The sequence below is a fragment of the Chinchilla lanigera genome, unplaced genomic scaffold (genome assembly GCF_000276665.1).
Source record: "Chinchilla lanigera isolate Chin_1 unplaced genomic scaffold, ChiLan1.0 scaffold00100, whole genome shotgun sequence".
Taxonomy (NCBI): domain Eukaryota; kingdom Metazoa; phylum Chordata; class Mammalia; order Rodentia; family Chinchillidae; genus Chinchilla; species Chinchilla lanigera.
The window spans coordinates 560734-585400 of NW_004955501.1; the positions used below are offsets into that span (position 1 = coordinate 560734).

General features: G+C 50.7%; 1 protein-coding gene across 1 annotated transcript in view; it reads right to left on the reverse strand.

Annotated features, from left to right (window-relative positions):
• Positions 1-24667, reverse strand: part of Esyt3 (extended synaptotagmin-like protein 3) — a gene marked incomplete in the record, with an annotated part of 48446 nt that overhangs the window by 23539 nt on the left and 240 nt on the right. Inside the window, 3 exon segments of the mRNA XM_005406863.2 lie at positions 3390-3524; positions 6228-6269; positions 24410-24667. Coding sequence (XP_005406920.2) covers positions 3390-3524; positions 6228-6269; positions 24410-24667 — 435 coding nt within the window.

Consider the following 24667-nt stretch of genomic DNA (forward strand, 5'->3'; position numbering starts at 1 on the left):
CCATTTTGTCTGTAATTTGCTAAGTCCCCCCTATTATTATGTTATCCTTCTTTTATTCTTTAAAATAAAAAATTAAAAAAAAAAAAACATCAAACAAATGTAAATACTTGAAATAATAGGTGTAAGAAACAAATATGTAAATATCTTCGGGGTAAGGTTAGTATTCCTGAGGATGTGACTGAGGTCATGCTTTTTTTTTTTTGGTACCAGAAATCGAACTCAGGACCTTATGCTTGCCAGGCAGGCGCTTGTGCCACTGAGCTATATCCCCAGCCCATGAGAGGGTCTCTAAACAAAGGGGGAAGGGTAAATAATTAAGAAGTATGGAATTCCCCATGCTAACTCTGACAGGAAAAGCACTGGCAGTTAGGAAGCTGTCTTCCATAGTTTAACCATTTGCTTTTAAAACTCACAAAAGTTTACAGAGGGGGTGGGCTAAGGGTTCAGCACCAGCAGGAGATTGTCCCTTCCCACCCCAGTTACTCCAGCCTCGGAGGAAAGGGCGAAGGAAACCAGGCTGGGGAGGGAAGGGAGCCGTGCTAGGAGTTAAACTGCTCACTGAGAAGGCCCTGGGGGTGGGACACTGTTTTGTTAGGCTAGCACCCGGTTCTTGCAAGATCTGGAAAATTAAAATGTCTCACTTTGCTGCTCACAGTCCTTGGTCTGATCTGTCTGTTGAGCACAATCAAGGGGCGGGGGTGGGGGGGAAGGAGGGGGTCCCCTCACAACAGACAGAGGAAAAGAACTGAATAGAACTATATCCACACAGAAAACAAGAACCGACAAATGAAACTGTAGTAAATTAAACAGTTTCTGCACAGCGAGAGAAACAACTAACAGAGTGAAGCGACATCCTAAAGAACAGGCAAAAATCTTTGCCAGCTACTCTTCAGACAATGGGTGAATATCTAGAGCATATAAAGACTAAAAAATACCCAAAAACAGAAACAAAGAAACACACCAAAATAGCCCAATCAGTAAACTGGCAGATGAACTGAACAGGCACTTCTCAAAGGAAGAACAGTCAACTAGTATATAAAAGTGTTCAATACCTTTAATCATTAGAGAAACACAAATCAAACCTACACTGGGATTCCATCTCACCCCAGCAGAATGGTAGCAGAATGGCTACCATGAAGAGCACAAAAGCAAGAAATGCTGGTGAAGTTGGGAGTGTGGGGGGTCTTCTTTGCTGCTGGTGGGAATGTAAATCAGTACAGCCACTATAGAAATCAGTATGGAGGTTCCTCAAAAAACTAAAAATACTACCACATAATCCCGCTATCTCACTCCTTGGCATATGCCCAAAGCATTTAAAGCATGCCATAGGGCTACCTGCATACCCTGTTTATTGCAGCACAATCCACACCAATAGCCAAGATACAGAACCAGCCTGGGTGCCTTCAACATATGAATCAATAAATAAAGTTGGTATTATTCAGCTGTACGGACAAACAGATGATGTCACTTGCAGGAAAAGTGGATAGAACTGGAGAGCACTATGTTAAGCCAAAGAAGCCAGACTCAAAAGCACACACTGCATGTTTTCCCTAATATGTGAGATTTTTAAGAAGAAAAAAAAAAGATGGCATGAAAGTAGCAGGGAGACTTTTGTTAGATAAGAGCAAGGGAATAAAGAGGAGGAGAACTTAAGGGAGAGTAATGGCTATGGATATGACCAAAATATGTTACATACAGTCTGTGACATGCATGAATGAAAACTCACATTGAAACCCAGTATAGTGTAAAACTAACAGGTACTAATAAGCTATATTATTCAAAAGCGCATCCTTTTCTTTTACCCATGAGGAAACTGGAAGGGGCCAAGGATGTAGCTCAGTGGCAGAAGTGCCTGCCTGGCAAGTGCAAGGTCCTGAGTTCGATTCCCAGTACCAAAAATAAACAGTCACATACATGAGGAAACTGAAGCTCAGCAAGGTTCAGTCACTGGCCCAGGTCACCACTGCAGAGGGAGCTGGGACACGCGCAGGTGCTGCAAATGCACAGTTGCGGCTGAGCCTGCTCAGGTTCCGGGACTTCTCCGTGAGCTCACAACAGAGAGGAGGACAGAGGTGCAGTTGAAAGGCAGGGGAGGACACGAGGGACTCGCAAGGCCAGGCACAGGCCTCCCTCCTGCAGGGCTGACCACCAGGGAACCTGCAGGCTGCGACTGCAGGTTCTCTCCACATGATAAGAACCATTCCTGATGATCCCTGGCCAGTGACGCCGCCTCCCGCGACACTCCAGCAGGAGACAGGCTGGCTGAGCTGGCTCTGCTCTGAGCACAGCAGTCGGCAGGCTTCCTGGCTCTCTGCCTACTGAATTCTTCAAAGGTCAACTCAGACATCACTTCCTCCGGGAAGTCTTCCCTGACTAACGCAGCCCGTACACCTCTCCGCTCCCAAACTCAGGCATTCCTCCACCATCATGCACACGTACACCTCCGTGTTTCAGCAACAGTTCCTGTGTTTACTTCCTGAAGCACCGGCACAACCACGCCTGACTCGGTCTCTGGAGCCTACTGCACAGCACGTGCTTAGTAAGTCACATGTGACTGAGACGAGGAGGCAATAGGTGGACCAGGAGATGCTAGGCCAAGTCTGAGTGGCACAAACCAGCCTCTCCAGGGCTGAGGCATGCCTGATCCACCCAACCTACAGGCCGCCAGGCACAGCGGCAGCAGCTCTTGGCAGGCTGGCTTGCACACTGCTTGTTCCAGGGCACGCCTCATGCCAACGCCTCTGACTTACTGAGCGGTGGATGTCATCACCTGCCTGGAGCTGTACTTGGGATGATCAAAATAAGACTCAGATCAATGAGCGCAGCAGGGCCAAAGGAGTAGGGCACAGATGGCAAAATACCAAGTCTAGAAGGGGCACCATGCCATTAAGTATGCTGAACACACATTTCTTTGGCCACAGGCCATTTTTTCCCGGGACAATCACTGGTTTTCACAGTTGGCTTTATTGACTGCCAGAACCCTTCAGGGAATTCTAAACTGCTTTGTAGTACTACCACAAATCACGCAGGCAGGCTGGTCCAGCTGAAAACCTCAATCAGCAACTACATCTGTACAGAAATACCCTGTATCTGTCTGGCTACCAATGTGGCCTGTTTTCAAAATTTTGCTGAAGAAGAAAGGAACTAGTTGCCACCTCTCCTTTCTAGTCCCTGACCCAGGCTCCTGAGAACCTGGAGAGACGGTGCTGTGGGGACAAGGGGCTAGGGCTGTGCGCCCAGGCCGAGAAGTTCGGGGTGCGGGTCGTGCTGCTCGGAGGCCCCGTGCCATGTTTGCCGTTAGGTGAATGACGTGGGTGACGGGGAGGCAGAATGCACCAGAGAAGCAGCTGTACAGCAAGCCCAGTGGACCTGCCCAAGGTAGCACTGACCTTCTGTCCAAAGCAGAGCTTGGTGAAGGCGAAAGTCCTCAGGTACGTGCTCTTCTCCCGGATCTTGGGCTCCAGCTTCTCCCGAACCTTGTTCTCCATGATCATGGTCAGGTAGGGCCAAATCTGGGCAATGATCTAAAAGGGACAGGAAGAGCCCCATGGATGTCAGGTCTGCGCCTGGGTGGCAGACCTGCAACTGCCCAGGGTACAGTCCTGAGTCTCTGTAGCCCAGTCCCAGGGCTGGGGCCCCATGGCCCCTAGGCTGCACCACCCAGTGCCCACTTCCACCCACCCACCTGTCTGTCAAAACTCTAGGACCCCAAGGCTTGGGGCCATTTTGCGGAGCACCAGGGAAATGCTCCTTCACTGAACTTAACAGTCGGAGGCCCTGTGGTGCATAATCTTATGCTACACTGCAGTTTATGTAAAAAGTAGCAGATGCCAAAGGTTTAAGAAAAAGCTATGGAAAAGTTAAATTGTCTGCTGTGGATATAAATTTCAGCAGTCGGAAAAGGCAGCCTTTGGCCAACTTCTGTAGCAGAATGAGTCATGGTGCTGGTCTGGGAATGTAAAGGACCCAGTTCCCTTTAATACCAGCATCTTACATAACCAGAGCACATCGTGTGTCCTTCAGCTACGGGGCTGCATTCTGAGAGACGCGGGGTTAGGTGATTCTGTCACCGTGCAAACATCATCGAGTGTCCCTCACACAACCTAGTGGGCATGGCCTGCCACTGCTAGGCTACACGCCTGGAACGCCATGTCTCGTTGCTGAACGCTGTGGGCAATTGTGACACCAAGGTATTTGTGTACCTAAACCGAAAAGGCACGGCATAAATACTGGGCCATCAGAATTCCTCAGCACCATTATAATCTTAGGGGATAAGCACTGTGTCTGCGGTCTGTTGTCAATGTGCGGTCTGTTGTTGATGGAAACACTGTTACACCATACATGACTACAATGGTCAAAACTACAAAATTAACATTGTTGGTTTTTTGGTGTTTCTTTTTTGTCTTTTAGAGACCGGGTCTGGCTATGCAGTTCAGGCTGGCCTTGAGCTCACTTTGTAGCCCAGGCTGGTCTTGAACTCACAGCGATCCTCCTGCCTCAGCCTCCCAAGTGCTGGGATTACAGGCGTGCGCCACCACGCCCGGCTCACTGTTGCATTTTAAACTCATCCATAAACTGTGTGGGTTTCATTTTGACCACTCCTGTCCTTTTTCTGTTGTAGTGGGAAGAGGCAGAGGCAGTGGATGATGGGAATCAGAGGCGTGTGCAGGGCCGACGGCAGGGCTGCTCCGCTTTCCCCCCATGGGTTTGGGCCTCAGGTTAAAGACGCACCTCCCTCTACCTTTCCTGTCTTCCAAGCCCATAACTGGAGGAGCCTAAAAGTACAAGACTTCAGGGCTTATTTTCCTCCCCACCTCTGAGGCCTCTCCAAACCCCAGGTTCTAAATTTCTAGAGGCTGGTCCCACCTTCCCGCCTCACCACTGTCCAGGGCCTCTGGAGTGCACCTGTGTGTGGCTCACCTGCTCCACACCTCTGTCCAAGGCGAGGGGGGCTTCATCCCAACAGATCCCTCCCTCCAAACCTCCTCTGTGCTTCCGTCTGCTTGAGGAAGACGGAACATATATACAGTGACCCCCACTGGCCACCTGGTGGAACTCTACAGGGTCTGCCCCCGGGGCCTGGGCCCTGCACTGACCCACGGGAGCCTGGGTACAGCTCCTACAGCAGCAACCTCCTCCCTCCAGATTTCACGCAGAGGCCAGGGATGGTTTGTGCTGTGCTTGGCGATGATATCTCTGGGAATGTGAGATACCAACCCAAGATGACAACTGTCGGGAAGTCCTCTCTTCTACCTGATCTAAGTCCTTCCTACTATGGGCTAAGCAGCTGCAATGACTGCACCGAGGTCCTGAGTCAGGAGATTGTTGCTGCAGGCTCTGGGGGAGCCTTCACAGGTGTGGGCAGGACAGGCAGGGACAAGACTCAGGTTTCTCATCTGTCAAGTGGGGGTTCCTTCTGGGGGAGACCCAAAGGTGATTCATTCTGGGCATGTGGCAGCAGAGCTGAAAGGGAGTTCCCCTGGGGGATGCAATGGCAGTCATAACAATGACTATTAATAGCCTCTATCTTTACCACTTGCCAGGGTACAAACCGTAACTACCCCCATTTTAAGGATAAGGAAACCAGCTCAGAGATGTTAAGCAGACTACCGGAAGTTGCACAGCCAGTGGTGCTGCACCTGGGCTGGGAACCAGGTAGAAGCTGGAGTTGTTGTCTAATTAGTATCTTCGGCTGGGCGTGGTGGCACACACCTGTAATCCCAGCACTCAGGAGGCTGAGGCAGGAGGATTGTTGTGAGTTCAAGACCAGCCTGGGCTACAAAGAGAACTCAAGCCCAGCCTGAACTGCAGAGAGAAACCCTACCTCAAAAACAACAACAAAAAAAACCCAAAAATAATAAGCATCTTCCTCTTCCTCTCCCTTTGAAGGTGCTGAACTTGGCTGGCAAGCCAGTGGAGGGTTGTTCTTTCTCTATACAGTACTTCCGCTTTCTAACCTTTCTTCTGTGCGGAGTTATATTTGTGTATATTTGTTGTGTTGTTATTTGTTTGTTTTAGGGAAGAAAGCTAGTTGATGAACAAAGGGAGGGTGCAAGCTGTCACTCCGGCAGCAGAGGGCCATCCCTCCTCCTCCTTCCCAGCATGGACACTGCAGGGACCAAGGACCGTGGCCCAAGCCACAGACATGAGGCTGCTGCCGATGCCCTGTGGGCCGAGTCTCAGCAAGGTTGAGGTCTGCGCCTGCCAGAGGCCGCCTGTGGCCTTACCTTGTTGGCCCACTCGACTCGCTCCATGTCCGGAAAGTGGATCTAGGAACAGAAGCCCCGAGAGGGATTTAGACACAACCATGAGCCCCTGGGAACCAAGCGAGCGGCCTGGAGAGTCTGGCCGGGTGGGCTGGCATGCTCCCACTCCACCCCACGGGCACCTCCTCACCCACCCCCACAAAGGTCACAAGGGTGCTCTCGCCACCCCCTGGGCACCAGCCCCAGAGACTCAACCATCACTTCCCTCAAGAAGTGCACCTTCTGGTGCGGCAGGAAGCAAATAAGCAGCACCAGTGTGGGCATGGACTGCAGCACAGGCCCTCTCCTGAGTCAGCAGGCACGTGTGTGGGCAGTTCCGGGCCTGCCTCGACTTCAAGGGGGGGTGGTGCGTGACACTCCCTGCAGTTTTGACCCTCCCCTTGCTCCCCTGCTGTGGGAGGTCAGGAGGGGAGAGGGAGAAGGCAGCAAGCTTATTTGCATATGTAAATAAGCCCCGCCTTCCCTGCCAGAGCACTGGATTCCCCCCATGACAGGTTTCTCCCTTGTGAATTCCATCCTTTTAATGATACAAGTAATCGTTTCTGTAGAAAACTATGTAGGTGCAAAAATTAGCTAAGTAGAAAGAAAAAAATTAGGAAAGGTCGCCTCCTATGGATGAGTACATTCAGTGGGCTAAGTTCTCCATGGCCATTGGGGGGTGCCTCTGCGGCCCCACCTCCTCTCCCCACCCTGGCTCCCAGGAGCCCCGCCCAAGCCTAACCCCTTCCAGAGGGGCCTCTAGTCAGGTAACTTCCTCTAGGTCACAACCTCCAACCACCACTGCTGGGTGAGTCCTGCGGAGGGGTGGGGATGGTGAATGCAACAATCCTGTGCGCTGCAAGTCTCCGAGTGCTCCCCCTTGCAGGAGGCTCAGGCTCCGTATCAGTCTGCTAGGCAGGGAGAACGCTGCTGAAGTTCTTATGAGGAGGTCGGGGGACACAGGAGTGGGCGTGCAGGGTGCCCGGCACAAACAAAGTCAGTAAGATAAATGGTGGCAATGGCGACGCTCACAGCAGTCCCCTGAGCATGGGACCAGCTTGAGAGCATACTGACCACGGGCCTGGGACCCCCTAAAGGGGGAAAGAACCTGCCCCCCCCCCCCGCATCTGGGGCCTGGGGACACTACCGCCCAGGGACCGGGCACATGTGTCCATGCAGGTCACACCTGTCCTGCGTCCCCACCAGGTGCTGGGCGGCGGGCTGGCTCTGGGGTAAGCGTGAAGGCTCAGCTCACACCTGCCCCAGAGAGCCACTCTCAAAGCGGGGACGGAGCAACTGCGTCCTCTTAGGAGCACACTTTCTGGCAGGCTTGAGAGTCAGAGGAGACTGCTGAGACACCACGCCATTCTCCCGGCCTCAGTTTCCCCTCCTCTGCATAGTGGCCTATCTTAACTCAGAGAAGCGAACCTTCCAGATGCTAAGGGAAATCCCGCCTGGCGACTGAGAAGGCAGCTGGCCCAGCCCTAGGTAGCGAGGAAAGCGGTGGGGGAAGGAATGCTGGGGCAGTGGGCCTGGGCCCAGGTCAGCCAGCCCTTTCAGGTAGGCAGAGAGGCCAGTCACCAGCATCTCTGTAGCCCCCAGGCCAGGTCCCAAGGTAGAAGCCAGGAAAGTGGAGGTGAGACCCTTTCATTGCTGCCTCGCTGCATAGCAAGTCCTGCACATGGGCCTGGAGAGGACTCCCTCCCTCAGGACCTCCTCAGGACGCTTCACAGTCTGTTCCCACTGCCACCAAGGGCTTGCCCACGCCACTCCCTGTGTGCGAAACAGTCTTCCCGCCTCCCCTCTGAGGGCTTCATTCATCACCCTCTTGACCTCACTTCTCCCAGGGAGCCGCTCCAGCTCTCCCACACGAAGACAGGCGCCCCCCGAGGTGTCCGATGCTTCCTGATCGCAGGGCTTCAGACACCTCCTCAGAGCCCCGTCACTGCGTCCTTCCCTTCCAGCCCGGGAGCATTCAGAGGGCTGACTGGCCCTTGAGCCTTGTCCTAGCCTGCTCCTAACACGTGAATGTCTGGATGCGTACTTGCGGAATAAATGAACGTGTGACTAAATGAATGCCGGATTCCTGCCCTCAAGCAGCTCCCAGGCTGGTGAAGGAGGCAGGTGGGGGGCAGACCACTGTCATGCCGGCTCAGGACTGAGGTGGGGGAAGCGAACATTGTGAGGAGAGTTTGATTCCAGCAGCAACCTCAGAGGCACGTCTCCCTTCCTGCCTGGGCTGCCGGCTGGGCTGGCTCCTCCTTCCACGCCAAGCCGCTGCACTTCCCACCCTGCCTGGGCACATCTTCGCTGTGTACCCATCAACAGCCCAGCCCAGGCGGTTCTGCATCTTTAGGAGCTGAGTGGCTCTGACTCTAGTCCCTGGAAAGGTGATCCAGCTTGGCAAGTCCAGCCCTGGCCATCTCTGAGAGCTGGTCAGATTCCGGAGCTGCCCGCCTCACACTTCTTGAATCAGAGCGAGTCGGGGTGGGGCCCTGTGACTTATTTTTAATGAGCTCCTGGCATGATTCTGGAGCTCAGTCAAGACTGGTTGTGAGGAACCAAGGACCAGCCATCCCTTGCATGAGGGTGACCCATGGTCACCCTGAAAGTGTGGGCAGCAGCAGAACAATCAGGCCTGACTGCTCAAGTTTTTGTGGTCTCAGTTTCCTCTACCGGTATCAGAGACGCCTCACTGACAGGAGCCTCCATAGACAGGTCTGAACCCCTGAAAAGAGAAGCAATTCAGTCCAAGAAAATAAGAAAACTTCAGGGCTCCCTGCGGAGCCGCGGACACCTGCGGGCCTCCCTCCGCCCAAATCTCAGCGCCTGTCTTTACCCCCAGTGAGGTGACACACAGGACCTGACCACGTTCTTGTGACTGCCCCCAGGAAATGTGGAACGGGAAGGACATCGCAGGGCCCGAAACTTAAAAGCAACTACTCATCATTAGTATTTTCCTGGTTTGACGTGGACAGATAGATTAGTCAGTCTGATTTTCCATCAAAACTGGTCTCTTTTTTAAAAAATCTTGCTAACGAAATCTTCCCTACTCCAAATTCCCAGTTATCCTAAGATTTTATCTTTAAATTGAAATCTTTATTACTTCTGGAATTTTTTAAAGGGTGAGATAAGGTTATGATTTTATTTCTCTCCCTCTATACTTCTGCTAAAACAATTTTCCACCACCACATAACAGTGACAACGAAAGTCCATCTTTTCCTGACTTGTGAAGATATTTCCCTCAAAAATCAGCTTCTTGTATGCGCTCTGCTGTTCCTGGGTTGGCTCTCACTCCATCAGTCTGCTGTTGCTCTGCCAGGACCATGCTGTTTTTGGGGGGGATTCTTTGTTTGTTTTGTTTTTTTAACCATCCTGCTTTAATAACTATGTTTTTGCAAAATGATCTGGGGTAGGGTGATTCCCCTTTTTACTTTTCATTTTCAGATGCATCTGGATAACAGATCTGTTAGCTCTGCATGACTGTGACAAAATACCCGATAAAGTCGATTTATAAGGAGGAAAAGTTTATTTTGGCACTTGGTTTTGGAGGTGTCAGTCAATGGTTGCTTGCCCTCATTGTTTTGGGGCCTGTAGTGAGGCAGAACTTTGTGGCAGTGGTTCACATGCTTCCCTCATGGTAAGTAGCAGAGAGAAAAACAGAAAGAGAATAGGGTCCAGGGCATGCTCCCAATGACCTACCTGCCTTCCACTAAGCCCTACCTGCTACAGGTTCCACCCCTCACAGTAGCATGGGTGGAGAGCAGGGTGAGGACCAGTGCTTCAACACAGGGCTTTGGGGCCCGTTCCAGATCCTAAGTATAACAGCTGATATTTAGTTTCCATATGAATACTGACACCTCTATAACGTGAAGTTTTACACCCAGGAGCAGTGTATTTCCTTTTATTTATTCACTTTTTATGGTATTTAACATGTTTAGTATGATAAACTTGTTTTCTATAAAAGTCCTGTACTTTTTTTTACTACTTTGTGACTTTTTTTGTTTTTTTTTTCCTGTACCAGGAATCGAACTCACTACCCTGCGCTTGCCAGGCAGGCGCTGTGCCGCTGAGCTAAATCCCCAGCCCCCTACTTTGTGATTTTTGAAGTTATTTAAGATATTTTTTCTGAGCAGATTTGCTAAAATTTGTTAATAGCTCTAATTGTTCCTTGATTCTCCTATTTATATAAAAAGGTATCATCTCCAAATAATATTTTTTTTAGTTTTTGCTCCCTGCCTTTATCTGGTTCTTTTTTTTTTTTTTTTTTTTTTCCTCTGCTTCTTTGGCCAGCACCTCTGAGTTATATCAAGCAGCAGCAGCAATGGCAAGCATCTCTGGTTTCTTACCTTCCAGGATAGCTCTTAAAGTTTTTCTATTAAACACATTTGCACTGTAGATTTTGGACAGTGTCTTTCAGACTGAGGAAGTTCTTTTCAATTCTTAGTTTCCCAAGGTTTTATTATAAGTGGGCACTGAACCCTATTCAATGTTTCTTCCGACTACTGGGAAAATTGTGACTTTTTTCCCCTTTCCCTCCTAAAGCACAGCCATCTCTTGTTCCTGGGCTAAACCCCATTGTGATGTAATAAATTTAGTTAGCCTGATATTCACCTAGGTTTTATAGGACTGTGATTCAAAGTGATGCCTAAAATTTCTGTTCCTATAAAATTCATACCAGGTTTTGGTAGACAGATTTATAATAAATTTTAAAGAGAATGGGACAACTTTGCCTATTCCATCTTCTGAAATAATGTTTAAATACAGAAATTATATGATCCACGGAGTTTAGTATATTCCCAAAACTATCTTGGTCTGAGACTTTTGGGGGTAATTACCAGCTCTCCACTGAATACCACTGGGGTTAATGGTGTATTGGAGGTCTATCTCTTCGTGTGGTGATTTTAGTATTTATTTTTCTATTAATGTATCTTATCTAGGTTTTCAAATTTATTGATGTAGTTGTTCATAATATTCTATTATTTCTAATGTATTATAGCTAGTGTTATTTCTTACGTTTTCATTCTATATTGTTTTTCATCTTTTCATGAACAGTTTTGCCAAAGGTTTTGATTATTGTATTACTAGCTTTTTCAGAGAACCAGCTTCTGGGTGGTGTTAAAGAGTTTTCTTTCCCCTCTTGTTTTATCTTAAAAACATTACTCAGAGTTAAATAAAGGAGAGATGGGGCCCGGGACATAGCTCAGCAACACAGTGCCTGCCTGGCAAAGCACCAGGTCCTAAGTTTGATTCCTGGTATCAATCAATCAATCAATCAATCAATCAATAAAATAAAGGAGAGATGGTAAAACAGTATGACAAGTTTTCTTAGAAAAGAGGAAATGAAGGGGGGGCAGGGTAGAAAGGGGAATAAAGGAACCAAAACTGATCAGGTGTGATATGTATGTACAATTCTCCAAAACAAACGGAACTATTATGTATCACTAACATAGTAACAAAAGATGAAGTATTTTCATCTTAATATTTATTATTTCCTTCCTTATTTCTTTGAGCTAAATCTGTTGCTCTTTTCTGATTTTAGAATTGAGCCTCATGAGTCTCAGAGTTTAAATCATTCATTGTAATTTTAGTTTTATGATAAATTCAAAGCGATAAATTCTCCTTCCCTTCTTAACATGTTCTCTTTGTTATTCTGCTGGCTTTTTTCTAATTTCCATGATGACTTCCTCTTCACATGTTTTTAAATAGCAATGTTTAAAAATATCTAGACATGTGGGATTTCTGTAGCTTTCTATTTATTACTGTTCCCTAATCTCATTTCTGGGTAGTTTGAACAAAGATGGAACATATTGATAGGTTCTTTGTGGCCTGGTCCAGGATTAATTTCTGTGACTGTCCCAGGTGTGATCAAGCTTTAGTGTCCTTACCTTATCCTTTGCTTGTCATTTTCAGAGAGAGGTACATTAACATTTCCAAACCCAACTATTGGTTAATCTATTTCCTCATGTCAGCTGTTGACCTACATTTCCAGTTTATATTGTGCAATACAGTATATATGTGGCCATGATTATATCTTTACAAGCATATAACATCCTTCCAGCCCTTATATTTGACTTATATTCTATTTTGTCTAATATGAACATTGCTATTCAAGCCTTCTTTTGTTTCAAAATTGCCCAGTTCTTTTTCCATGCTATTTTCAACCCTCCTGAATTGAAAATAGCAGCTCATGTCATTTAATATTTGCCTAATCCCTTACCAGTCCCATTTTACAGATAAGGAAACTGAGGCTCAGGGAGGTTATGTGATCTGCAATCAGTAGCTATGGAGTGCTGACCCGAAGGACAGGCCCAGCCTGAGCTTTTCACTCTGCCCCTCTCACTGCTCATAAGGAAACCTCACACCTCGCTGTGCTTCCTCTGTACAGGGGCCTGGCTTAGCAGCAGGTTGTCCTCTTGAGGCCTAGGCCTCACCAGGAAGCCATGCTTTACAGGGTATTCACACATACTCAGAGCATTCCATAAACACTTTCTTCTGATACTTCTAACAGTTTATAAGTAAAGATAAAATTACCCCCACTTTACACGAGCAGAGGCTCCCAGGCTATTTACTACTGTACTTGTCATGATTTCCCAGGTAATCAGAATCCAGGTTCCCCGCACCCCATGTGACCGGAGCCCGGCCCTCAAATCTTTTTCTCATCCATTTCCCCCTCCCACCTTCCCCCAAAGGTGGAGTCTTTCAAGTCCATTTTTTAGTGTTTCTCTAACCTATGCCTTGTACATCTAAAACCCTGCTTCTCTAAGGCTCAGTTTTCCCTGCTGCAAGCTGGGGACAATACTGCCAACTCCACAGTTCTGAGAAGATGGAAGGGGACAAGGCGTGCACAAAGCCCACTGTCCTTCCCAGCTCAGGAGTGTTGTGCAGACACTCTGACATGTTTGACCAAAGATACAGGCTAGAAAAAATGTCAGCTGGGTTGTGTGTCCAGTTCTGCCTGACCCCGAGTCCAGTAAATTTTCTGTGAAATCTCCTGGTGCCTCTGGCTCTGCACTTTGAGAAACACCAAGAGAGGAGAATAGAGATGAAGAGAGAACACAGCCAAGTGGTTGAGGCGGGAGCAAAAGGAACGCGACTGGTGATTTCCCTGGCCTCCGCTGATAGGCTGAGGGGGTCTGTGCCCCAGGCACAGACAGCCACGCTTGGGCTGGGTCCAAAGCCCGCAAAATGCCCACAAGAAACCCTGCCCAAGGGGGGCGCTATAGTAAGGCCTGGCAGAGGGACGCAAGGAGGCCTCTGTCTTGTTCTTTCCTTACTAAGGAACCAGAAAGAAGGCAGAAAATGAAGGTCATGCGTCATCCTCACACAAATCCTAAAGCACTGAGTTCTGTTCCAACTCCCTGTGAGGCCAGGAGTCTCTGGAACCAGCCCCGCACTCTCTACCCAGGCAAAGAGCTGGCCTGACAGTGGTTCTCCAATAGCTGTGTACAAAAATCACCTCCAGAAGAGCTCACTAAAATGCAGATTTGGGTCTGGGCCCTCTGACACTGACTCAGGAGCACTGGGGCAAGACCTGCATCTTTACCAAGTTCTTCTGGTGGTTCTGATCTTGGGAGGGCATGGAAGAAGGAGGGGACAGCATCCCCCAGGTTAGAGGCCTTTCTCAGGCCCTGGAATAAGGTGGATCTTCACCCCCTTTCCACCCGGGCTCCTGGCTAGGGCTCCAAATTTAATGTGAGGCTCCGGCTGTCGCAGCTGAGTGACACTGCTATGTCATCAAATTCCCACCATTGCTCTGTGGACCTCAGTTCTTTCACAAAGGGACTCTGGTGGGCTGAGGAGGTAGCTTGGTAACAGAGCATCTGTCTAGTATGTGGAAGGACCCGGGTTCGATTCCCAGCACCAGAAGAACAATGTCAACTAAGGGACCTCTTCCCTCAAGAACCAGGGGAAGCAATACCTTAGAAGGTAACAAAACTCAGTATCATGATTTTGCCTAGCTCTCAGACTATCTTTTGCCCTGAAAAATGAGCCACTCACACCCCACACCTGCTTTCTGCAGCCAGGCTGCAGGAGCGGTGGGAAGGGCAGCCAAGGGGTTAGAGGAGCTGAGCTCCGGTCCTAATCTCCTTCAGCCCCAGATTTCGCACAGGGATGAGGCTGTTAATCCCTGTCCTGCCCGAATCCCCATTCCCTCATGATAATGGACCTGAGCCTTCTTCTAAATAGTTTAGGGCTGGAGACAAATTCAGTACCAAAGAAACAGAGACACCGTACTATCCTGACGGATTTATCACAAGTGAGAATACATAGCCAAAACAGGCCTGGAAAATCCCAAAGATGACCAAACACACAGTCAGCTACCAGGACCTGCGACCCCTGCCATTCCCCCTGCCGTGCCCTCAGGAAAGTTTAAAAAGTCTGCAGCCCCATCCATACCTCCTGCATGAACGCTCCTGTTCCTTTATTTGGGCCAAAACCTTCCAGGCAAAGTGTGCCGATATTTTAATGCAGGCAATTTGAGACACTGGCAAGGGATTGGTGGTAAAGAGAACCTAAGAGATGCAGACTGCAAAGCAAGTTCTAGTCCAGAACAGAATCCCCAGCCAGCAGAGACCACAAAGGAGGTTAAATCAACAGTCCCTCTTTAGGTGATCATATCTGTGCTTTATTTCCTGAAGCCTTTAGGAAAAATGAGGACTGGGGAGCCAGTGATGGCTGCATCCCTTCAACCCAAGGCCTTGCGGGCCCATATAGAAGGTTATGGGGAGGCGGGGAAATCTTCACAGGAGATTTGCGCCACCAGAACTGCTGAGGAGGTGGGGGCCTCCCTGTCACTAAGTGGATTCTACTCCCTGTCACAGAGAGGGATGGTAGCTCCCGCCAGGGCATAACAGCACGTACCGAGCCAGAGACACAGGGCTATGAGACACAGATATGGAGATAGGCATGCACATACACACAGAGCTACAGAGAGAGCTGCAGACAAGGAAGGAAGCCCCCGGACCTCGGGTTGGTCCTGTCTTCCTGAGTGTGCTTTATCAGGAAACTGATCCCTCACTTATTTTTTTTTTTCCAGGTGAAGCACAGTCTTTCGTTCTTTTTTTCCCCTAGGCTTTTGGGAGACAAATATTTAATCACAAAAATTGCACGCATGCATCCATCTATGCACTGATTTATTTGGTATTTTTGAGATGAGCTCTTGCTTTGTAGCTCAGGCTGGCCTGGAACTTGCAGTGATGTTTCTGCCTCAGCCTCCCAAGGGCTAGGATTGCAGGTGTACACCACCACGCCCAGCTGAAAACTTCTTTTAAATCTTTTCTGTTTTAAATTACCCTGCTACAGGAGCTGAAACAATTTGTCAAGCTGTCTAGCACTGTTTTAAATCCACAGGCTCCTTAATGACACATCTCTGTGGCAAACTGCCGAAATCAGCTGGACTGAGCAGAGGAAATTTCAGGTGGTCACCAGTGATGAGAACACTAGGAGCCTGACACCTTTCAAAGAGGAGGAAGGGCGCAGAGCACAAGGGGACAGTTGAACACTCTACAGTTAGCAGGGCCAAAGTGATAACAGTAGCTGAGGATTTAGCTCAGTGGCAAAGCGCCTGCCTGGCAAGCGCAAGGTTGTGAGTTTGATTCCTAGTACCGGAAGAAAAACAAACAGAGTGATAACAGTAAATTGCCAAAGAGTTCAATGATCCTGTTAGGTTTCATGATGCCTACGGGTTAAGAAAACTTTTCTTTTTGCTTATCAAACTAACAAAGGTCCAAAAGTAGTAACATTCAGGGACAGTAACCCCACAGTAGTCTCTTAAAATGTTTATAAGCTTTTCGATGTTTCAGCTTAACTTCCAGGAATCTATATCACGGAAACTGAAAAACATGAACTCAGATTTGCACAGCAGACATTCACCGCACCATTCATTCCACATTTCTGAGGTCCAGCTATGCAGCAGGAACCGAACCAGGAGACAAGGGCACAGAAGTGAATAAGAAGCACGCCTCGCCTTAGAAGTGCAGCCAGCCCAGAAGAAAAGTGAGACACAAAAATCAGTAGGTACAAATCAGTATGGGAAGCTGTGCCATAGATAGGACATTCGTGCTAGCGGCTCCACTGGCGCCAGAGCAGAAGGGCTTGCCGGATGAGTCAGCGGATCCCGACCAGCGGCCGAGCGGGAGAACTTCAGACAGATATAGGAACCACCACCCACACCAGCTAGCCATGTGGAGGGAAAATCTGCAAATGACTGACATAATCAATGGTAACAGAAAGACTAACTGACTTACGGTATATTCTATCATTGTCCTTAAAAAGGTATTTGATAAATGTTTGTAATATAACGTTAGGAATGTTTAAAAGGCAGGGCGGGCAGGGAAGGGGGAAAGGTGCAAGTTTTAAAAGTAAAGCAGTTTTTCTATACTTTCTGTGTTCAGGAAGTACAGTTAAATATAACCATGCACCTCTGGGTAGAAAAATCATAAATTCTTATCCCAACTTTGTCTTTTAAGGACATTTTCTAAATTTTCTACAAGGGGAACGCACACTTTTATAACTGGAAAAAACAAATTTTAATCAGTTTATAAGCAGTTAGGTTTAAAAAAAGAAGTAAGCAGGACATGGACAGAGGAATGGAGTGGTGATTCCAGGGTTTTCAGACAGCCTACGGGCCAGAGAAGTTTCTGGACTTGCTGCTCCAAGCCATGGACAGGCAACTTGTGGCATACTGGGCAGGTGTGGCCCTGGCCTCCTGCACAGGTAGGGCTTGCAGGACCTGGGCCCTTGGTCCCTGTGTGACCAAGGGAGTCAAGGATCTTATATTTGGCTCCAAGTGCAGGGCCCATAAAAAGAATGCTGCTTTGTCCCTACCATAAGTCCCAACAGGGCAGACACCCATCTCAAACCCCTCCTGAGTGTTCACTGAGGGGAGGAGGAAAAGAAAACTGATGGCCTGAAGCACCTGTCCATGCTTTGTGCTGTAAGTTCTAGGTTTCCGCAGACTGGAAATCCTGGAAGCTGCTAGAAGAAGGAGCTCGGATGGACGGCTGGGAGAGGACAGAGGTGAGGAAGGGAGGGCACTGCCAGGCCCTTGCTCCCCAATGTAGCTGGGCTGTGACCCTCACGGGTCACAAGGGGGAAGCTTGCACCTCCCAAAGGCTGCCCCAGTCACTGGGCACACCCCAAAGAGGCCGCCTCTGCTGCTACCAAGGCTCCAAGCCAGGCGTCCAAGGAAGCCAGTGGTCAGCTCTCCACACCTTGCCCACAGGCAAAGGACAGGACCGTCCCCGCCTCTGGACTTGATCCTCCCCTCACTTGGGTCCCCAGCCCCTGACTTGTAGGAGAGGTTGCTCTGGGCACTCCTGTTCCAGAACGTTTGAACACTGCACACGAGGTGACAGGCAGGAGAGTTTGGGTGCTGTGAACTGCTGTCCCAGAATCTAGAGCTCCACTGACCTCTGAAAAGCCTGGGACCCGTGGTCCCCACCCCTACCACAACCAGAACACCACACTGCCTCTTCTGCCAAGAAGGCTTCCTGGGCTGCTTCTAGCCTGGGTTAGGTGCCCTCCCCACACTGCTCAGCATCTTGAACTGCCACCTCCTAGGACTGTTCATGCCACCTCAGAAAAGTCTCTTTCCACGGGCCCGAGTCCCCATCCTGCTTGCCAGGTCCCAGGGGGGCAGTGTGTCATTCATGTCCGTGACCCCACCTGCAACACGGTGCCTCCCACATCGAAGCCTGCATGCATGTTTGCTGGCTGAGCACAGGGAGGAGCGCACAGATGCCTGGGATCCCTGTGTTGGGCTTGGAGGGAAGGAAGGCTGCACCCTGTCACTCTGATTGCCCAATCCCGGCACGAGACGTGATAAATTCATAAATCATCACAACGACATGGGGCAGAAACTGCAGGGCGTGACTAAAACCCTGCCTGCCTCTTCCTTCCTGAGGAGAGGCCCGATGCTGAGCCAACTTGATTGGCCTCCCAGAGCTGCAGGACCTCGGGGTAAGCAGTTCCCTCCAGTCCCAAGTGACTCCCAACTCGTCCTGGGGTTTAAACCAGGTTTCACAGCACCAGCCCAAAGGATAAAACGTTTTGATCTTATTTGAGAGTGCTCGGTGACAGCTCCAAGTTATCGAAGCATTTAAGTTCTCTAATTAACACAAGCAGGGCTGGGGATCTAGCTCAGCGGCACAAGTGCCTGCCTGGCAAGTGCAAGGTCCTGAGTTTGATTCCTGGAACCAACCAACCAACAAACAAACAAACCCCAAGCATCAGCACAGGACAGACCACGAGAACCTGGCCCTTAGAATCATCCGTTCTGCTCACAAAGAATGCCAGACCCACAGCACCAGCAAAGCAGCCGGCCCAAGAGGCTCATGGGAAGGCTGGAGGGGATAACCCAGGGTGCTGCCAGAGCCTCTGAACGGCGCTGCTCTTCGAACGGTTCTCGCCTTCTGAGTGCTCCATCCCCATCCCACAGCCAGTTAGATGGGGCAACGGTAAGAGAGGCTGGGGACTGAGTCCTGGGGGGCAGGTGGCCCCACAGAAACCCTGACTTGGGACTGGTTAAGGACGGTGGGCTCCTGTGACTCAAAACGATCTCTACAGCAGCTCCAAGAACTTCACTTTCAGAGAGCAGGCAGAGCCGCAGAGGGGTGCCTCTCAGGGAACGCCGCCAGCCTCCACGTCCACACCAAGTCCCACCTCACCATGTGGGTGCCAGCCTCCAGGAAATGCATGAGGGCTGAGTGCCCCTAACAAAGCTGCCAATGGACTGCCGCCAGCCGGCAGGGCAGCAAGCCCCGCTGGACACAAATCACAGAGAGACAAACTGCCAACTCTGACAGTTCTTTCCCCTCTCTAACCTGCCTCAGGCTATTTTCCCACTAACTGGCCCTCAGCCACCCCACACTTAAACTGGGGTGCAGCCAAGGGAGTTGATCACCAGACTTCCCTCCTATGTCAGCTTAGACACAGCAGAGGCAAAATAAACACCGTTTCTGATAAAACAACTGTGCAACTGGCGCAATGATGAACAGCTCAGTGAACAACCCAGAAATGGATCCGCAAAGGCCGAGTGTGTGCTGTGTGGGGGGCAGTCAGCCCGCGAGGTTACCACAGGGAGAGTCTCGGCGGCCCAGAGCCTGGCTGTGCCAGGAGGTCAGCGAGGGAGCACTCACAGGACCGCCACAGCCCAAGCTCCAGAAGCACAGAGCAGGCCCCTGCGAGCCCCTCCTACGAGCGCCTCCCTCGGCCCTCTAGGGTCAGTCAGATGCCTCTGCTGCTGAGACACTTGGCCATTTGTGTCCCATGGGGAAAGGTGGCATTGGGAGTCCGGAAAACTGAGGAGCAGAAACTGACAGCCCCCACCAGGTGGCTCCAAACAAGTGGTTCTTCAAACATTCAACGCACGACAACTTCACGTGGAAACCGAGAGCATTTGTGGCTCACCGCGGCCCACAGCTCAGGGTACCATCAAGGTGCAGCTTGTTACTGAGCGGCGCAGGTCCTACCCCTGACGGGGACAGCTGGCTGAGCTGGCTCTTGAGTCCTTCAGAAATATTTCTAAAAATGGTGCGGGGGCGGGGCGCACTTATGTAAACAGGCAGCCGCTCTTTGCAGAGTGTGAGGGGCAGTGTCGCTCTGGCTCTTTTCCACGTGACCAGGCTACGCTGACAGGACAAAGGCACCCACAGGACCTTTGCTCATGGCCGCTTTGTGAGTTCTCTCTCTCCCGGAAGGGAGCCTGGGAAAGGCGCAGGACAGTCTGAGGTTTGACTGGAGAACGGAGAGCATGGCTGACACAGCTCTGAGAGACCAACCAGCCCCATCTCCTGGTGGAGGGAGAAAAACAGGCCTGGGAAGGCAGAGCCATCACTAGGACCCCCTGGAGGCAGCTGCTTGCAGCAGTGTTGAGAGAAATCTAAGACCCGGCAAAAAAGGAGGGCATGACTGAGCACTGCCGTGGGCCACGGCACCCTCACTGCACCTCAGCCTCCACCCCATCGTGGGAACTGGGTGTACGCTGGGAAAGGGGGCCCCTTTCAAGCAGCACATGGCTTGACGAGCTGCAGCGGGGCTGGGCATCCATCCTCCCGGAGACGGCTGGCACACCTGCACGAGGCAGTGCAGGGCTCGGAGCCGCACGGGAGCCGCACTTCATTTGCCATCTGGTAGCTTTTAAAAATACCTCCTTGCTATCACAGCAGGTCATAAGCCATCGTCCCCTCTTCCATGCAAGGAGGTCAGTTCTCAAAAGTGGGACGGCACACACTTAAAACATCAGCATGTAATGATAAAGATAATCCTTCATTTGCGCTCCAAGATCTTGGGCACGAGCCTCGTCTCTCTCTGCTTCATGAACAGTGTGTGTTCCCAAGGAGGAAGTGGGGAGGATTTCACCACGCAGGCTCCGGCTCTGCCCCATCCTCCTGGGCTCGGAAACCTGCCCAAGGCAGGTCAGGAAGCCCACCCCTATGTCTAGCTGTGTGCTCTTCCCGGCAGCACACCGATACCCGCCCTCCCCAGACACGCTTCACATTTGGGGGTGCCAGCCACAGTAATGGACACCCGTGACCCCGCACCAGAAAGCACCCTGGAGCCCCTGGATCCTTCCCTCAGCCCACTCTAGAGGCTACCAAGCACGTAGAGTCCCATGCCCACACATCCCTCATTCCCTGCCGGTCCCCACGACTACCATGTCCACCGGAATCATTTCCCCACTGACATCTCCTCACTCACCCCTCCCCTTACATGCGGCTTTCTTTTTCTCTTTTTTTTTTCTTTTTTTTCTTTTCTTTGTTGAGACAGGGTCTCGCTCGGCAGTTCAGGCTGGCCTTGAGCTCACTTTGTAGTCCAGGCTGGTCTCGAACTTGCAATGATCCTCCTGCCTCAGCCTCCTGAGTGCTGGAATTACAGGCATGCGCCACTACACCTGGCTAGATGGTGCTTTCTGCGGTCTTCAAAAACCTTTCACAGGCTTAGAATTAGCCCAGCTTCTATCTCATCTGCCTTAGCTTGGCCTTGCCCATCCACCCTAGCACACAAGTCCGCCAGGCCGAGGACACAGCACTCCCTCGGAGTGGCCAGCCCATGCCAACACACTGTGCTCACAGCCTCCCTTTGCCTGGAATGCCTTGTGCAGCACCAGTGCCTCAATCCAAAGTGATCCTCACCCTGGGCCTCCTGACTGGCCTGCCCAGCCTGCCAGGGGATTCTGGAAAACCCAAACTAAGGCTAGGTCCTTCCAAAGACCCTGACAAGAGGCAGGGATCTATGGACAATGTGATACAGGAATCAGGTAGGGCCTCCTTTACCAGGTCTTTCACACACACACACACACACACACACACACACACCCAGATCCGAGGACCCTATTCAGGCTCCTGTCTCTGACTTCGCTCAGACCTCACTGGCTGTTACCAGTTATGCACCTGTCTCTCACCTGAGACTGGCCTCTTGGTAGGGAGACACTATCACCTCCCTGTTCTCCCCACACCCAGCAAGGTCAGACCTGGGGAATGGGCTACGGGGTAAAGCACCTAAGGAGTGTCTTCTTGTGTTTAGGCTGAGCTCCCTGCTGGCTATATCTGTGTTGCTCCTGGGGTCCCTTGCCCCAACAGAAGCCAGACCTGTCTCTGCGTGTACATGTGAGTGCCGCTGCCCCTATAGGATTCCTGATCCAATTCTAGAAACATTGCCTCTTCAACAGCAAGATGCCCGGAGGCCTCTATGATACAGGAAGGGGAGAAAAACATGGCCCCACCCTCACTGACTGAAGCCACAACAGGTCACAACATAGGTCTGACAGCTGACCTGGGCTCCCTCGACATTGAGCAGGGGCTATGGACAAGTCAGGTCCGCTCCCTGGGTCCACACCTTTCAGAATGACTGAGTGCACAGAACAGCCAGGATGAACGAGATCCCTTCTGATGAAGTTCCTTTTGCGCTGAAGTTGGACTGTTGGGCGGGGGTGCTGCCCCTGTGGCTGCTGCCCCAGGAAAGTGATCGTGACAGTTCTTCATCATGTACCCTGATCCCTGACTCTGTGGCCCCCTCATACCCAACATAAATAATGCTATTTACAAAACTCTATTGTCCCTTTCACAATATCTATTGCACCTTTCAGATTTTATTTACTCGTTCAGTTTCTTACACTAGGGAGACATGCGACGTTTACACATGTGGGTCGGATTTCTTTCACTTATGAGTATGGTCTCTAGTTGAATCCATTAACCTATAAAAGCCTCAAGTTAATCCTTATAGCTAAGTCATACTCCACTGTATAAAAATACCACATCTTTTTAATCCATTCCTCTGCTGATGGACATTTGGGTTGTCTCCAAGATTTACTATTACAAACTGTGCTACTATAAACATGGGTGCACATATATTCCTGTGGTATGATGTTTTCATTTCTTCTGGGAAAATACCCAGAAGGGGAATAGCTGGGTCCAACGGGACCTCTAATCCCTGTTTTTTGAGGAATCTCCACACTGATTTCCACAGTGGTTGTACCAGTCTACACGCCCACCAACACTGGAGAAGGGTTCCTTTTTCCTCACAGCCCTGCCAGCATTTGTTATTGGTTAATTTCTTGATGATAGCCATTCTCTGCTCAAAAGGAAAGAACAACTGGGATGGGGGAAAGGAGAAAAGAAAGAAAGTAGGAAGGGGAAATATATATATACACACACACACACACACACACACACACACAAGATAGCTAAGATAACTGTACTACTAATTTCTACAGGTTTATTGAAGGGAACAGTTCATGCCTAATTGTTTGATCAATTTTGCATGTCTATATCTGCACAACTACTTTGAAGATAACAGTATACATTATAACAACCATTGCTAATTTCCTATCATCTTCTTTTGAAATTCTGTATCTTTTGAAAAAATTTTTATTCTCTTTAAAAGAAAAAAGCTCTATTGTCAAGCCATACATTAAATCTCAGTAAGTGTCATGGGCTGAGTAGTGTATCCTCAAATTCATGCGTTCTGACCTCCAGTACTTCAGTAAATGGCTATATTTGGAGACAGCCTTTGAAGATGTAACTGAGTTAGAATAAGGTGATTCGAATGGGCCTTAATCCAGTCTGACTGTTGTACTTACAAGACAAGCAATCTGGACAGATACATAGAGGGAGAATCATGAGAAGACACAGAGAGCAGAGGCAGAGAGGCCTCAGAAGAATGCAACCTGCAGACACCTTGATTTTGGATTTCTTGCCTCCAGAATGGAGGAGTAACAAATTTCTGTTGTTTAAACTGGCCAGGCTATAGTACTTTGTCATGACAGCCCTACCAAACCACATTCAGAAAAGCTTTTTTTCTGTCTTTCATGTTAGCTATAGTACACCTTTGTAATGTTTTCTTCTCACACCCCACTTTGGAGGCTATTATCACGGGCGGGTGATGCATCCGTGCGCAGGCGTATCTTAGGGCACAGGCCACGCACAGCAAGAGGACCCGGGAGCCTGAGGACTCTGGGATCTTCCCCTGTGGGCGGGCAGGACCGCACTGGGAAGGACCTGAGGAGGTGACGCCCCGGCACAGTGGGGCAGGTTGGCCACACGCCAGTCCCTGAAACCCTCCTCTTGCCAGCCTTCGCCAAACTCTCCTGATTGTCAGAATCACCCAGGGTGCCTCCGGCCCAACTCCCCGGACCTTGCTTTTAAATGATGCTCAGGACCAGGCGCGTTGGAGAAACCGTGGTGGGGGCCCTTGCGCACCGAGAGCCGGTTTGCGGTTAGAGCGCGAGGTGCGCGCCCGGGCATCCTCCGCCGCCACCAGCTCTGTCCCGCCCCGCCCCGCCCGCGCTCAGCCGTTTCGGCCTCTCAGTGTTTATGCGTTTACATCTGTACCCTGCGCTCGTTCTCCCGATCAACAGGCAGTGGAAGAAGTGCCCTCCACCTCCCTCACAAGTAACTCCGCAGAGTCCCGGGCGCCCCGTCTCGCTCTGGGTGTGGCCCGCCTATGACTTCACACGGGCTCTGGGGCATAGTGAAACCCAGGTTCTCCATTCCCCCCGCCCAGACGAGGGGACGTCCCCGCCGGAGTCCGCGCGCCAGGCTCGGTGGGAGGCGGGGTGCGGTCGCGGGGCTCCGCTCCCCGGATCTGGCCGCCCGGCCTCCCGCGCAGCGCAGCCCCCGAACCCGCACCGGCACCGCCCCCTGCACGGCGGCTCCGCTCACCCAGGCCGGCAGGTGCTGGCCCCGCAGCTCGCGGCTGATGAACTGGCGCTCGTTGCTCAGGAACTCAAAGGCGGCCTCCAGGCGCGCGAGCTTCCCGCGGCGGTTCCGGCGCCACCACGTCCACAGCAGCAGGCCGAGCAGCAGCCAGAGCACGCTGAGCCCCAGGTAGCCGGCCAGGTAGACGGGCGCCAGGTAGAGCAGCGCGCGCAGCGCCAGCGCGCAGAGCTCCGGCAGCAGCTGGCGGGTCAGGCGCAGCTC